The following is a 14,068-nucleotide window of genomic DNA, read 5'->3' as shown; positions in this document are numbered from 1 at the left end:
AAACAATGGCTAACACATTCTTTTAGGAGGACAGAATTCTGACATACATAAAACTTGGCATGGGATTTGCTTACTACACAGCTGAAGTTCAGGAATGGGGCCTGACAGTGAGTCAACAACATAATGATACATATTTGCCATTATTTTTAAATGACTGCTTAAGGAAGTTTCAGACATTCACAGTAATCAAAAGTGCATTCACACCACCTCTAGTACCTCCTTCATCATCTTTTTAAAAAGAGCAATTTACCCTTCTCTTCTTTACCCTTCTCTTACCTTCTCTTCTTTAAATTAAATTTACTAACTAGACACCTAAAGCATCTCACTCCATGTAAATTAGGAAAGTATTGTAACTGACACTATTTAAACAAGCTACCAACATAGGCTGAGTTTCAAACAACAAAACCTTACAAGCCAGGATTTCACCTGTCATCTTCCTGGGCACACTACAAATGGCAGCTTTGGGCTATCCTTGGATTACTTAGAGTTTTCTTCTCCCTCTTAATGCTTTCATAATGAACTTACCTCTAATAGATGAACTTAAACACCTCTCCTTAAGTGAAAGGCTTTGCTTTCTGTACCAATTACATTTCATCCAATCTGAATTATTTCAACTCACCCATCTTTTTCTCCACAACATCCTATAATTCCTCCATCTTAACTGTCACGTTGTTAAGTCACTGACATTCTCTTTCTCTGTGACTAATTGTAAATATTGCTCAAATTATTTATTAAAAAACAAACATGAACAAAATTGGTTTCATTAGGAAGCCCTAAGCAACCAGGCTTATCAAGCAATCCTGAGCAACACAACTGCAAACTAAACGAGACAAATCACAAACATGAAACTGAATGTTTGTAAAGTGTTTTTTTCACTGTAGCTTTCTAGATTTAACTTAAGGCTGAAAAAGACACTATTTCAGATAAACTGTACTTCCAGCAGTCTGAAATAAGCCCACTGAATTGTCAAACATCAATCATCAAACAATCAAAAGAAGAAACATTATTATATTAAGCTGAAAATCATAAACACAAACCCTACCTGCTTTTCCTTTCAATGAGAATAGCCATGTAAGAAGCAGGCAAAGCTGCACCAAAGCCAGGAGACCAAAAGTAGAATTTTCCAAGTATCTTCCTGAAAAAAAAATTTATACACGTATTACATGCAAATGGAACATTCATGCACCACATCACATTTTATCTGTATTATAAAATTATTAATTATTTATTAATTTTGTCTTCTTACATTAATCTGTACTTACTAATAAATACATTGTATTTTTACAGTTGGATAATTCTCAGAGGAATTCCCAAAGCGCTTAATAAACATTAAACACCTGAAATACTTGATTAATGTATTCATTTCATTTAAATGGCTACATTTCTTCCAGGAAATCAGTGTCTTCCAAGACATATTTTTGAAAAGTTGCAGATACTAATAACAGAGGAATCTTCTAAAAGACCTTATAGCCACTCATCTCTTTGCTACTTGTCCAAATACAAGTAGGATTTTCAGGAAGATCTGCCTTGTGGAACATAGCAATGCAATCAGGTGAGAAAGAAATCAAATCAAATAATTATCATACATGCCACACTCCAATCCACTGATGTTAAAAACACACCTAAAATAAGACAAGAAATCAGTCTGTACATCAAAAGTGGAAGGAACAGTGAATTCCCAGTTCTATTAAGCTGGGAAAGCTCTAATTTCTGGCAGCTACATCTGGATTTCCTTTAGAGTCCACACAAACCAGACCATCAAAATTCCTTCAACAATATGACTTGAAAAAAAAAATCAGTTACAGAAATGGCAATATCTAAGCAAATCTTTCCATAAATTGGTCACTATTAAAGGAAGAAAGCCAAACTGCATGTCAGACACAATGTCACCACATTTGGTCTGTTCAGGAGATCTGCACTTTCAAACTGACTCAGGCTGAACACAGAGGGAAACAAGTCAAGAGTCGTGACATTTGGTAGCATGATAATAAACATACTTCAATTTTACCAATGCTGCTCAGCTGACAAGCACTATCAGTGGGAAAACAAAACATTACAATGGAGTCTACCCTTCTAAAAACACAGCATAAAATATACAAACAAAACTGCAAACACATACACAGTAGAAGAGGACATCTTCTTAGACAAAATTTCATGTTGAAAACACAAAAGAGAGAACAAAGATGATAAATCAACATCACCTGATTAGCTCACTTTCATTCTTGCCGTCAAAGGCATGAGCAGCCTCATTTCATACTTCTGCAAAAATAACATTAGCAGTGAGCAATGCCAGCTTATGTTCCTAAGTGAAAAGAGAGCCAGTGTATCAGCAGCAAGTGATGTAATGGCAATTACACACACTGCTCATTCCCACGGCTGCAAAAGGATAATTTCTCAGGATGACAATGCCAAATGCTGCAGGAGCTAAAGTTCATTATTAGGATCCTCTCGGAAAGTAATTACTGGATGAAGTTTCAGAGAAGTCATTTTAAGCATCTTAATAAGTATGAACACATCTTACCAGACACACCTGTTAAGTAACAGAACAAATGCCTTTTCTGTGGGAAAGAAACAGTAATTTGTTCTTTTGGCATGGTTTAAAATCCTTTTACAAATGCTTGCATGTTTGGTTTGACAAGACTTCGGAAACAAAAGTAACACATTTTACATAAAAAAGTCCAGTGGAAATAAAAATGTACAGTCACTAACTGAAATATTTAAATTTCTAAAATAAATGGAAATTAGGCTTTGTTATTACTTGCATGGTTATTTTCACATGTTCTATGGATAAAAACCGGAGTAAGAACTAGGAGTTCTTTCATGTCATGCACCTAATTCTTCAATCTACAAGCTGTACATGGACAAACTTAATTACTCTAGTTGATAGACTAACAGAACTACGTCTTCATGAGGTTTTACATGTAATTGAACCATAAACCTAAAAGTCACACCTTTCATTTAACAGATGCAATGCCTGTCAACACAGGAACCCAGCACTTCCATCTGAAGCCCAGACAGATGTAGTTTTCTGGTTCTCACCAGCGGAAGAGATTACAATCCCCATCTGGACTGTCACATATCCGTAACAGACATCATCAACCCCACTGCTCTGCCAACACAGCAGCCTGTACATAGACCCTAATTCACCATACAAAAAAATAGGAGCTAAAACAAAAAGTCAGTCAAGTTGGCTTGGCAATCTCTTCTAAAACAAGAGCATCTACCCACTGCCTAAGTCATTGCTGACAGGGGATTTGGATATTTTTCAAATTTTACCCACCTGTGAAATGATGAGAGTATTAAACAATGCCTGAAATTATTTTAATTCTACATTTTTGTAATGTTTTACAACCTCAAGAATATTTGCATCAGTTTCAATTTTGGTAGCTCTTCCTAGCTGAAATGGAGAAACTACAATAAATATGAGTTAACTTGTCCAGATACAAATCCTTACTCCATTGCTTTGGTCTAGAACTCCAGGAGGGTAAGAGCAATCAACTGCATGGAGCTTGCTGCTGCTATAATAAACCTTTCAAGCTAAAACAGATATAAAACCTGCAGCATATATCCTAATTGTACAACTCTATCACATCCAACCTCTCATCATTATCTAAAACCAGACTGAGAGCATCTAGGTCTTCAGTCTCAATCTCTCTCCATGGTTGCATATCAACTCCAGAAATACTCAGGCCAGTTATGCAGAAACAGAGGCACTGGTATTTTTTTGAAGGTTTAAAATGTTTCTGGCCTAGGTAATCACACACCATTATTCTTGCTCTCAGGGGCTACTGAAGGAAATACATTGTATCACGCAGCAGTAAATTCAAAGAATAATACAACTTTAATCAAAACATTAAAAAAAATTAATATTAAAAAAGACATAAATTCATTAAAAATAAAGGACTGAAGTCTCACATTTCCATCCTCCATCAACCACCCAAGAGCAGGTGAAAGAAGCAAGCTTATATGGCTCAGGGTGCAAGTCAAGTATACTAAATACAAGTACATTTCAAGTGAGTGACTTTTCAACATGATCTCGGGAGAAACTCTTAAAAAAAAAAAGCATACAGAGCTCAGCTTGTAAAGGTGTCATGTAATCATTCAGCTTCCTGGTGTGGTCTCATTTTTTCTCCCAACACCACTCACTCAGCTCCTTGACCATATTCAAGTGCTGAAGTGACTTGTTCGAAGAACCTACCCATAACGATCCTCAAACACCTTCCTGAGAAACAGTAGCTAGTTTAAAGCCCATCCCTGAGCACGGATAGAGCTGCATTTTCACTTTGCACTTTTCTCTATCAAATTTCGTAAGTGATTTTGATGAATAGATCTTTCTGAAATGGATGAGAGTTAGTTTTAGATTCCTGTACCCTAAATAATCTTATACAATCTCGCATACTAGCGTTCAGCCCGTTTTCCAGATTCCTTAGGTATATCCAAAACAAAAGACATAAAAGGAACTTCACTGGCAACTTCTTTCTACTTTGCAAACCAATTATTTATGCCTTGGTTTTTTTCCTATATATAACTACTTGCTAATCATTTACTAACTCCTGGAAGACAGAGGACCTTTCTTCTTGTCCTAGCAAGCACTCCTGTCAAAGGCACTAGAGAATTTATGGAAAATGCACCAAGTAGATCATCACCAGGTATGTACTTGTTCTTCAAAGGGTACAAGTTTAGAAAGTATTTCTTCTCTGACAATCATGTTATCCATTGTTTTCTGAAATGTCAGTTAATAGCTCTTATGTTTAATTGCTGAGGTTCTGAACTTTGGACAGAAAAACCACAAAATTCTCACTGTAACTGGACACTCACCATTACCGTGGCTGCCTTAAACACCTATTTGCCTCTATTAGTGATTTCAGTTCACCAGTTTCAATCAACACTCTAGCCAATAACTTTTTAGTTTCCAGTCCTGCAATTGCAGGTGGTGGGCAGTGTGCAGGAACTCTGCCAGCAAGGATCCCACTGCAGCTGTTTACTCCTCGGGCATCTCTTTGCAACAGAAAAAGCACGTACACCTTCCAAGATGCTGGTTGGTTACTGTGCAGCACAGCTGTATGAATGGCAGGGTAAGCACTTACATGTGTCCCTTGTCACATTTAGTCATTGGAATGGTCCTTTGCATGGTTCTGACCTAGGTCAACCCAAACAATGAATGCTTCAAGGAGACTCTGGAGGTCAAAACAGCTTTAGACAGCTATGCCCCACATAGGTGAAAGCAATGCCATGCCAGCTGGCTTCAGAGTAAGACATTAACCTCCTGCCTACTCCCCTGACAACTCAGTCACAAATCTGCTAGATGGCTAACATCCTCTGTAAGACGAACTGCTGAAAACCATACAACTTAAAACCACACCAGCTTAATTTAGAGAATAACATTTAACTACAGCACTGGAGTAAAGCACTGCAGATTTACAGGAGAATACATGGCAGAATAAGGAAGAGCACTCTGTACTTCAGTGGAATAAAAATAAATCTATACTAATACAACCTAGATTGCTAGAAAACATCATATTCTTTAGAGCTCATTACTTATAGATTCACTTTGAACTTTGAGAACTATTTACTTGAAAAGCATTCCATGGCTCCTCAGCCAGCTCCTCTTCTCTGCCTTCTCCTTCAGCTTTGAAGGTAAATTTAGAGGTCTCTGAACAGATTTAGAAGAAGGGCATAAGAGGTTTATCTTTTAGAGGGACTGGCAAGCATGCTGTCAGTTAACTTCAAAACATTCATAGTTACTGTAGGCTTTACATGTCTGTATAACATCTCTTAAAATAAATGCATAATCATATTAACAAAAATCAACTTTTAATTTTTAACTATCTTCATAGTTACTTGAAATATATGCTGGAAACACAATACAGAGGTGCCTTTTATGCTCATTTTTGAGACTAAGTCAGTATCTTACAGAATCCCAGAGGCTGTGCTGGGATTTTCTTCATTTATGACCATAAGGAAATGTACAAACTTGGATGGCTGAATAAAGTTCAGTATAATTAAAAGTTATCACAGCCTCTGCATCAAGAAAATAGAAACCAATACCAAATTAAATCAATTATTTCTAGGAAAGAAAGATTAAGCCTTTTTATTTCCCCTCTAGAATCTATTTGAATTTCCTGCAACAATGTATTTTGAATCCGTAAAACTGAGAAAAAGCAGCAAAGCGGATACCTTGACTTGTCTACTCATTTAAAAGATTACAAAAATGAAAATAAAGATATTTTTAAAAAGTGAAGTTTCATATTCAAATGGTAAATCAAGATGATTGCTGTAACTTTTCTTATTTCAAAACATTACAAACAATCCTATCATAAAAAGAGACAAATTATTATACAAGTTGAAAAGCTGCACAAAAATAGCTTTACTAGGTTTCATTTTTAGGATAGAATACCAACCTTAGAATGCAAAAGCAAGCAATATACAAGGTCCCATTCGCTGTCAGAAATGAAGTCGACTGCAAGATCTCAGGTAGCAGTTTGTACAAATAATAGTCAAGTTTTCGTTTCCTGAGAATAGCTGCGACCTAAGGCAAAAGGGAAGAAAAAAAATGGGGGACAAACTTTAATTCAGATAGGTACTTTTTGCACATTGTAAAGAAAAAGAAAAACAGAAAATGAGGCATGTCCACTTAAGTAGTAAAGCAAAGCCTCTTAAAATTTATAAACAATACCACAAAGATTTGCTTTGAACTTGTTCCAGCCATTAAAATATTTATACCAGGAAATACATCAAGCAATATGAAATGGGAAGTATAAGAGGAATTTTATTACCTTGTTACCATTGGCTATAATTGTCAGAAACATCACCTGCCAGATATCAAAACTTTTAAGATGTCATTCATCTACAGAGTTTTGTCTTCAGGACAACTGGATAACCGCATAATTATCATCAGAGTATCACTAAAGTAATCCAAATACACACTTTACACAGTGTCTGTGAAGTGGTGATGTTTTTTTTATAGTTTTCTACTCTAATTTAATAACTGCAAATCCTCAAAAAATGTTCATCATCTGCTGGGAGAATAACACATTCCTGACATTTTTCTGCCTATGGCAGAAAACAGGCTCAATCTAAAAAATTAACCTTCTTTTGTTCAGTTTAATGTATGTCCCAGGTATTACAAATAGCTTATTTATTACTCAAACACTAAAGGTCTTCAAACGTTTCTTTGTCTACAGAAATTCTGCAATTAGCTAACAGGAAGATGTAACAAACCAAGCTTGTCTCAGAGGTACCCAGGGCTAAGACAAGTGGCAACAGACAAGCTCAAGTACAGGAAACTCTGGTTAGACCAAAAGAAAAAAGTTTTCATATGAGGGTGGCTGAATATTGGAGGAGGTTGCCCTGGAGGCCCTTGAAAGCTAACTAGAAATGTCCTCAAGCAACCTCAGGGCCTCCCAAGGTCCATTCAGCCTGTGTACTCTTTCAACTCCATGGAAGTATGCTTTGAGGGCACTATGAGACAGATTCTATCCTTTTTTCATTCTTACTAGCACTATTTTCTTTACCTGCCCTGATCTCCCCAGGAGTCTCAAAACTGGCTGGAGTTTTTGGTCAACGCTTAGAGAAATTCCAAACAGAGTAAGCTTCCTATTGTTAGTGCTGATGAGAAGAAAGAAAGACATCCTATCAAATCCATACTGCCAACATATCTCAAAGTCTTGGTTGTGAGAGGGAGATATTCTTCCTAAACACTGCCCACTGAATAGCAAGTAGATGTTTTAGAATCAGAGATGGGCTGAGGATTCTACTAAAACTAACCACGGGTAAGTACTGCCAAAATCTCATTTCCAAAATGAAGCTTGAACTAAGGATTAAGAAGAAATCCATGCATGAACAGACCTCTGAAAACAGATTTACACATTACTTAATCAAGTGTCAAGACTGCTTCAAGCATAATGGGTTAGGCAATAATGCAATCCAGATAATCTTTCTGCTGAAGGAAAGTCTTAATGTAGTCTAAATGCCGGATAACTAGATGCTACCCACTCAGCTATTTCTAATACAATGTAGGAAGGACCTGAACATTGGAACAAAAGAACTTTTTTTTTTTTTTAATTTCAAGAACACAGCCCTTATAAATGTGAAGCCTTGCTCCCTCAGACCAAAGTGTAAGAGGTGCAATATGGAAAGATTAGTATCTTAGAAATTAATGTCAAATCAAATTAAAAATTTATTTCTGTAATGTCTCCAGCAAGTTTTGGATTAATGTAAATTTTTGCTTTCCCTTCTCTTTACTATCCTACTCCCAAAGGAAAAACAGAAAAAAGCAGAAACAATAACACACAAACCATTCCAAAGAAAATTGCTCACGTTAATTGAAAGATAAGTATGTGTGAGAGAATAGAGCTTTACACCCACAAAAAAAAAACACCAAGAAGCTTATAAAAGCTTAAATTTTCTACCTGCTTTACAGACATCAACGAAGCTAAATACTGTGCAGGGCTGAAAGCAGGCAAGAGCAGACTGTAGAGCTCTTCTTCTACTAGTGATGTGATTACATGGAAAAAATACCAGATATATTTCTGGATACCATTTTGCTGTCCCTATCAGTTCCACACATTTCAGAAAAGTATTATTAAAGTGCAGAAAGATTATGAAATCTGATGTCAATGCAGTGGTTCGTGGCTCCCACTGGGATATACTTCACTCAAGCCAGCTGGGAGGACACTGTAATGAAAACCAATTCTTACAATAAATGCACTGGTCAAGACTTAGCAGTGGATGTCAGCAGAAAGAATGGAAGGAGAGAACATCAGGACATCCAGTAGGTACTTCCTTGGCAAATTAATAATCTCCATGAAGATGCTAACACATGCATTGAAAAAAAAGCCTGGTCAGTATTAATAAAGAAACAGACAGAAAAAATAATTTCTAGCATTAATTATAGAATTGACACAACTGCATTTTGACTCTTCAACATCAAAAATGTAATTATAAAAAAAATCAAGCCACTGGTTTCAGGATACCTCAGTTTGTAGAATGCCATTACTCAAGTCCTTTTCCTTTTTTAATTTAGTGTTTATTCACAAATGTTAAGCCCCATAGACCTAAAAAAATCATTATTTATTTATTGTGTCCTAACCACGAAAAGAATATATGCAATTCCAACACCATCCATAAATGACAGCTACATAGTCTACTGCAAGATTTGAGCTAGGCTATTGATGTTCCAGCAGAAAAGGAACATGAGACTCAAACCCAAGCATGATTTGAGGCACCAGCCAGGCCTGATTATTTTCATGATGTAACGCCTACAAGTAAGTATTCATCATCCAACCACAATAACCTCAGCTTCACCTCCAGTATCCTCAATCCTCACTTATATCCCTGAACTACGGATTCCACAAGAGGCACTGCACACAAAGGCTGGTTTGATTTAATGAATGTACTAATTGGCTGACCAACATACAGTCGGACAGGTTACACAGCAAGCTAAAAATACCACAGGCTTTCTGCCAATTCTGCTGTCGTGTGTACAACACTTTTGTCTCTCCCTCTTCCATCCTCCCTCCCTAAACATAAGTTTGTACAAAGTGTATGACTTCAAGGACTACCCCTCCACCAAAATTTGGTGGAATTAGACAACACATACTACACCAACTGATGGAAAATGGAAACAAGCACTACCACCTCTCATTCCTTCAGAACATCCAGCTGAAATCAACTACATTATAACAAACTTTTATTAAAGAAAAAGAGGAAAAGAAAATGAAAAGAGGAAAAAAAAATTTAAACCCTACAGAAATACGCAGACACTTAGGCAAATCTTTAGGAAAGCAGAGTTCAATAAATGCTATCTGGCATGTTGAGGCACATTCAAAATGCAAATTTAGAGATTACCAATACAACTGTGCACATAGTTTATATAATCCATATGCTGCAAGTCATTAAAAACCCAGGGAAAAAATTTACAAATTAAGTCACATGCTAAAAGCAAAGCAACCCCCAGTATATAAAACAGTTAATACCTCAGATTACTCAACTGGTGGGCAGAGCTACAAATACATGTCAGATTTCTTTCATAATTAGATTCAATTATTTACATGTTCTTTTAGAACCATTTGCAATTTTTTACCGATTTTACAACAATGTTACTCCTATGTTTTATAAAAATTATTTTTAAGTGCTTTGGAGTAACTGAATCTCAAAATGCCCTCAGGTAACACTTGGGTTTTGAAAGACACTTGCTCAAATAAGCAATTTGTTTCTCATGCGTCTTCTGCACACTCATTTAGCTCGTCCCTTCCTGATTTCACTGATTACAAAACCTGGCTTCCAGATTGTTTAATTTCGTAACTCAGTTCCTGCAATACTCTGAGGAAGAAGAATATGTGCCTCCTGCTCACTGAGTTGCCCTGTCTCATGTGAGATGTTATATGAGGATTTCCATCAGTTGGTGACTTGAGTTGTTTTGATTTGGATTATTTAAAATTTTCCGTATTACCCAACCACCTGAAAAAAGAAACAAACAGAATACTCATGTATTCTTTGAATGACATCTAAATTACCATCAAGCCTGGAATCACTCTCATTCCATGACAACTTATCTTTACTATTTGTTTTCCTTCTACTGAAATGAGTTGGAGACTATATTTCATTCCCCTTAAAATATCTAACTCAGCAAAATTTTCAAGGATTGTCCTCCTACCCTGAAATTCTTGCCCTCTACTATGAAGCTGTACCAACTTAAGAGAACAGATTTATCCTTTGATAAACAGTCCCTGCTAGCTCTCAGTATCTGTAGTGTCTTTACCAAGACCTTTGCTCAGTCAGTGAAGGCTGAGGCTTTCCCTGATTTCCAACATTATACAGGCTCCTGGCTACCCCTTGCAGCTTTGAGCATAAATTTTTCAATTCCCTTAAATTCATAATACGATTCTTTCTAAATTCTCAGCATCTCAGCAAAAGACTATTTTTGTTTATCTTCAATTTATGAAAGAATTTTTATAGCATGGCCCAAAAGCCACCTGAATAGACTGGAATGACCACAGCCTGGAATGAAGAAGTCACAGATTCTTATTTTAGTAACATTTAGGCTAATTTTAGTCATCTTTAACCCAGCTTCCAGAAGAATCTCAAGGCTAGAAGACAGTAACCTACATGTCATTTATAACATAGCAGAGATACCCAGAACAATGCACAGTTCTAGGATGAACAGATATCCAAGAGAAGGCAATCACATGCCATCATCACAGTAACTCTAGGTACTGGATCGGACAGAAGATTGGTTACTGAGAGCTTAACCCAGAGATCCAAGCTGGGATCCAGAAGCATATTCCACAGTAACACTATCATCCTCCCTAGTCTCCCCACTCTACTTCTAAACACATGATGGCTTCCAAGACAAGCAAGGAAAAATCACATTTTAATATACACAGCAATTCTAGAGGATTTTAGAATACAGTCTGGGCAGAACAGCCTTCTTGCACACCTCAGAAAGATTATATTTAACAACTCTATCTGTGCTGGCAGATAAGAGAGGATCCACTTTAGTGTCAGCTGGCTACCTGCCTTTGCTCAGGATCAATTCAAACAGCTCTCCCAAGGGAAGATGCATGCAAAGCCAGTCTGAATCAGTAGCAGCACAGCCAACATGCACTGTCTATCCTTTGGAACAACCTCTGACCCAATCCTAAGCAATGTGCATACAGCCAGGAAAGTGATATGAGACTCACACTTCACCTTGATCTTTGGCTGGTGATTCTGACTTATCTACAAACATTTTCAAAATAATTAATAAGCACATTAGAGTCGTTCTTGCTGCTGTTGCCTCCAGTCAAACAGTGATTTACCTGTGAAGTGACCTGCCAGCTGCCACACAATGCTTTCACTGCAGCTCCCTAGCCCATGCTGTACTCCTACCAATGTCTCTCCCACTCATATTGTAGAGGAAGAAAAAAACACCTTACAATAGCACTTGTGTCTCTGACACTATGATATACAATGCAATCCTATTCCTAGAGAGGTTACAGAATAAAGAAAGGAAATTAAGTTAGAGAATATAGATATTGATGGGTCAAACAGGGCTCGGGAAGACAACAGCACTGGAATTCTAAGCAGGAAAAAAACCCTTCCGACACAGAAAGACAAAGAAGCAATTGGCATCTAAGAATCTGAAGTTTATTGTAGGCACAGAAAGAAGCAGATATGGCACAAGTACGAAGAAATACTAGAAGTGAAACCAGAATGAGAATCAATAGCAAGAAAATGAGCATGAAAAGAGTATGAGAAGAAACTAAACTATCCCTGAGTGCAGAGGGCATCTGAAACAGAGCTGCTGGCACCCACACTGCACTAGGCCTGCTGCTCCTCTCCTCTATGCCAGCAGATCTGTGTGGGAGAGGTGTCTGGAGTCAGGGCCAGGAGTAAGCCAAGAGTCAGCTCGGGCCAGGGCTCGAGCTGTGCTCTGGCTGTGCCCTTTAGCAGCAGGAAGGAAGGGCAGCAGATACAGGAGGGGAAGGGATTGGTGCAGGGAAGGAAGGGCAGAAGATGCAGGTGGGGAGAGGAAGATTTGTATTTGAAAAGGAAAGGAGTAGGACGGAAGTCAGGTTGGGAAGAGAGGGAGGGAGCCTGTCTTAAATTAGGTGAAGAGAGTAGGCAATCAGACTAAGAGAAAGGAAAGATGAATGGTATGACTGACTCTTGCCATCCCATAGGCAAAAGGTTAGAAGAATGACTTCTAGAATTGCTACTACAAAGTAGCAAACAACATTTTTTACCTTACTTAGACTAGGTGAAAACGTTACCTGATCAGACACTACAAAGACTTCATAAAAATAACTTTAATAAGCACATATATCTACTGTACACCATCAGCAAACAAATGTCTAAAACATACAAATCCTCAGGAAATAGAGGACTTTGCTCTAATGCATGTGATGAATAGCACTTTACCCACGTGAAAACAATAGAATCTTGGGAAATGGAAGCTGACACAACTCAAAGCCAGTATTCCGCCTTTTCCCAACTTCATGCAATTTCCCTGTTAAATTATTCTCTTCTCCTCAACTCTGTGAATTTCTAGAAGTCTGACTTCTTCAGCTTTGAAAACACAAGAAGAAAATCTCCCGTTTTGTTTAGCTTTGACTAATCTAAAAACAAAGTATAGATGTAAGAAAGTTCAGGAGATTCTAAGGAAGGATTTTTTCACTGAAGTTTCAAGATATCAAAGCAAATAGCTGTCAAAAAGTATAATTACAAGGTTTATGAAAGACTGTTTAGTGGTTCCTCTGCAAGTATAGATGCTAAGCCACTTTTTTTTTTAAGTGGGTCTCATAAGACTTGCATATGGGGACATTCGGTTTGTGAAAACACAAGCAGCCTTAATTACAAAACAGGCATTCCTGTCAGCCACTTCATATGGGGAGGGACAATTCAATTTAGATGTGAAGCCTATTTTCACTAAAGCAATTCCATTTGTACTGGAGCAAAAATAAAGACAGTGCAAGTATAGTGTCTCAAGGCTATATTTTTTCCAACCAAAAAATACTCAAGCACAATTACTAAAAAGAGAAGGAAATAAACAACAACTAAACAAAGAGTACAGAACTACTTAAAAGCAAAGACTCGATGCAGTCATTTACTGACAGCCAATATTTCACTAACACCACTTAATTCAGCTTCATCAGTATCCCACAGACCAAAGAGAAACAAAGCATTTAAGAGATGTGGGGTGAAGCTGTTATGAGTTTGGACTCTGGATTGTAACTGTCCCTAACCACGTTCTCTCAGAGAACAACCCCTGTTTTTTAATTCTCATCTATTCATTCTCATTCATTTCCACACAAGCTTTTGTGAAAGGAAACTCTTTCATCTTCCTTCCTTAGTTATTAGCTTGTAGCAACAGGAGGAACAATCAGAAGCCATTTTACAGGCTTGACATAGAAAAATGAAGTGCATTTTTTGTCACTGAGCTCCACAAAGGACCGGGACTAAGTACTACCAGAAACATTCAGAACACACACTGATGTAACTATGAAGACAAAATGGCATAAATCCATCCCCTCATGTGAACCTGAACATTTCTGCTGTCCAACTGTGATATTTCATTTACAAATAA

The 14,068-nt window shown here is 37.3% G+C and overlaps 1 protein-coding gene across 1 annotated transcript in view; it reads right to left on the bottom strand.

The window, feature by feature from the left end:
- The window catches only part of TMEM135 (transmembrane protein 135), a 153,146-nt gene that overhangs the window by 136,405 nt on the left and 2,673 nt on the right, over positions 1 to 14,068 (bottom strand). Inside the window, exons 2-3 of the mRNA XM_056489387.1 lie at positions 6,402 to 6,529; positions 1,043 to 1,135 (exon numbers count right to left, since the gene is read on the bottom strand). Of these exons, the coding sequence (XP_056345362.1) occupies positions 1,043 to 1,135; positions 6,402 to 6,529 (221 nt within the window). The remainder of the gene's footprint in view (positions 1 to 1,042; positions 1,136 to 6,401; positions 6,530 to 14,068) is intronic.

This window comes from Oenanthe melanoleuca, chromosome 1 (genome assembly GCF_029582105.1).
Source record: "Oenanthe melanoleuca isolate GR-GAL-2019-014 chromosome 1, OMel1.0, whole genome shotgun sequence".
NCBI lineage: Eukaryota > Metazoa > Chordata > Aves > Passeriformes > Muscicapidae > Oenanthe > Oenanthe melanoleuca.
Note: the sequence above shows the minus strand (reverse complement) of the source record. Positions and strands in the feature narration are given on the sequence as shown.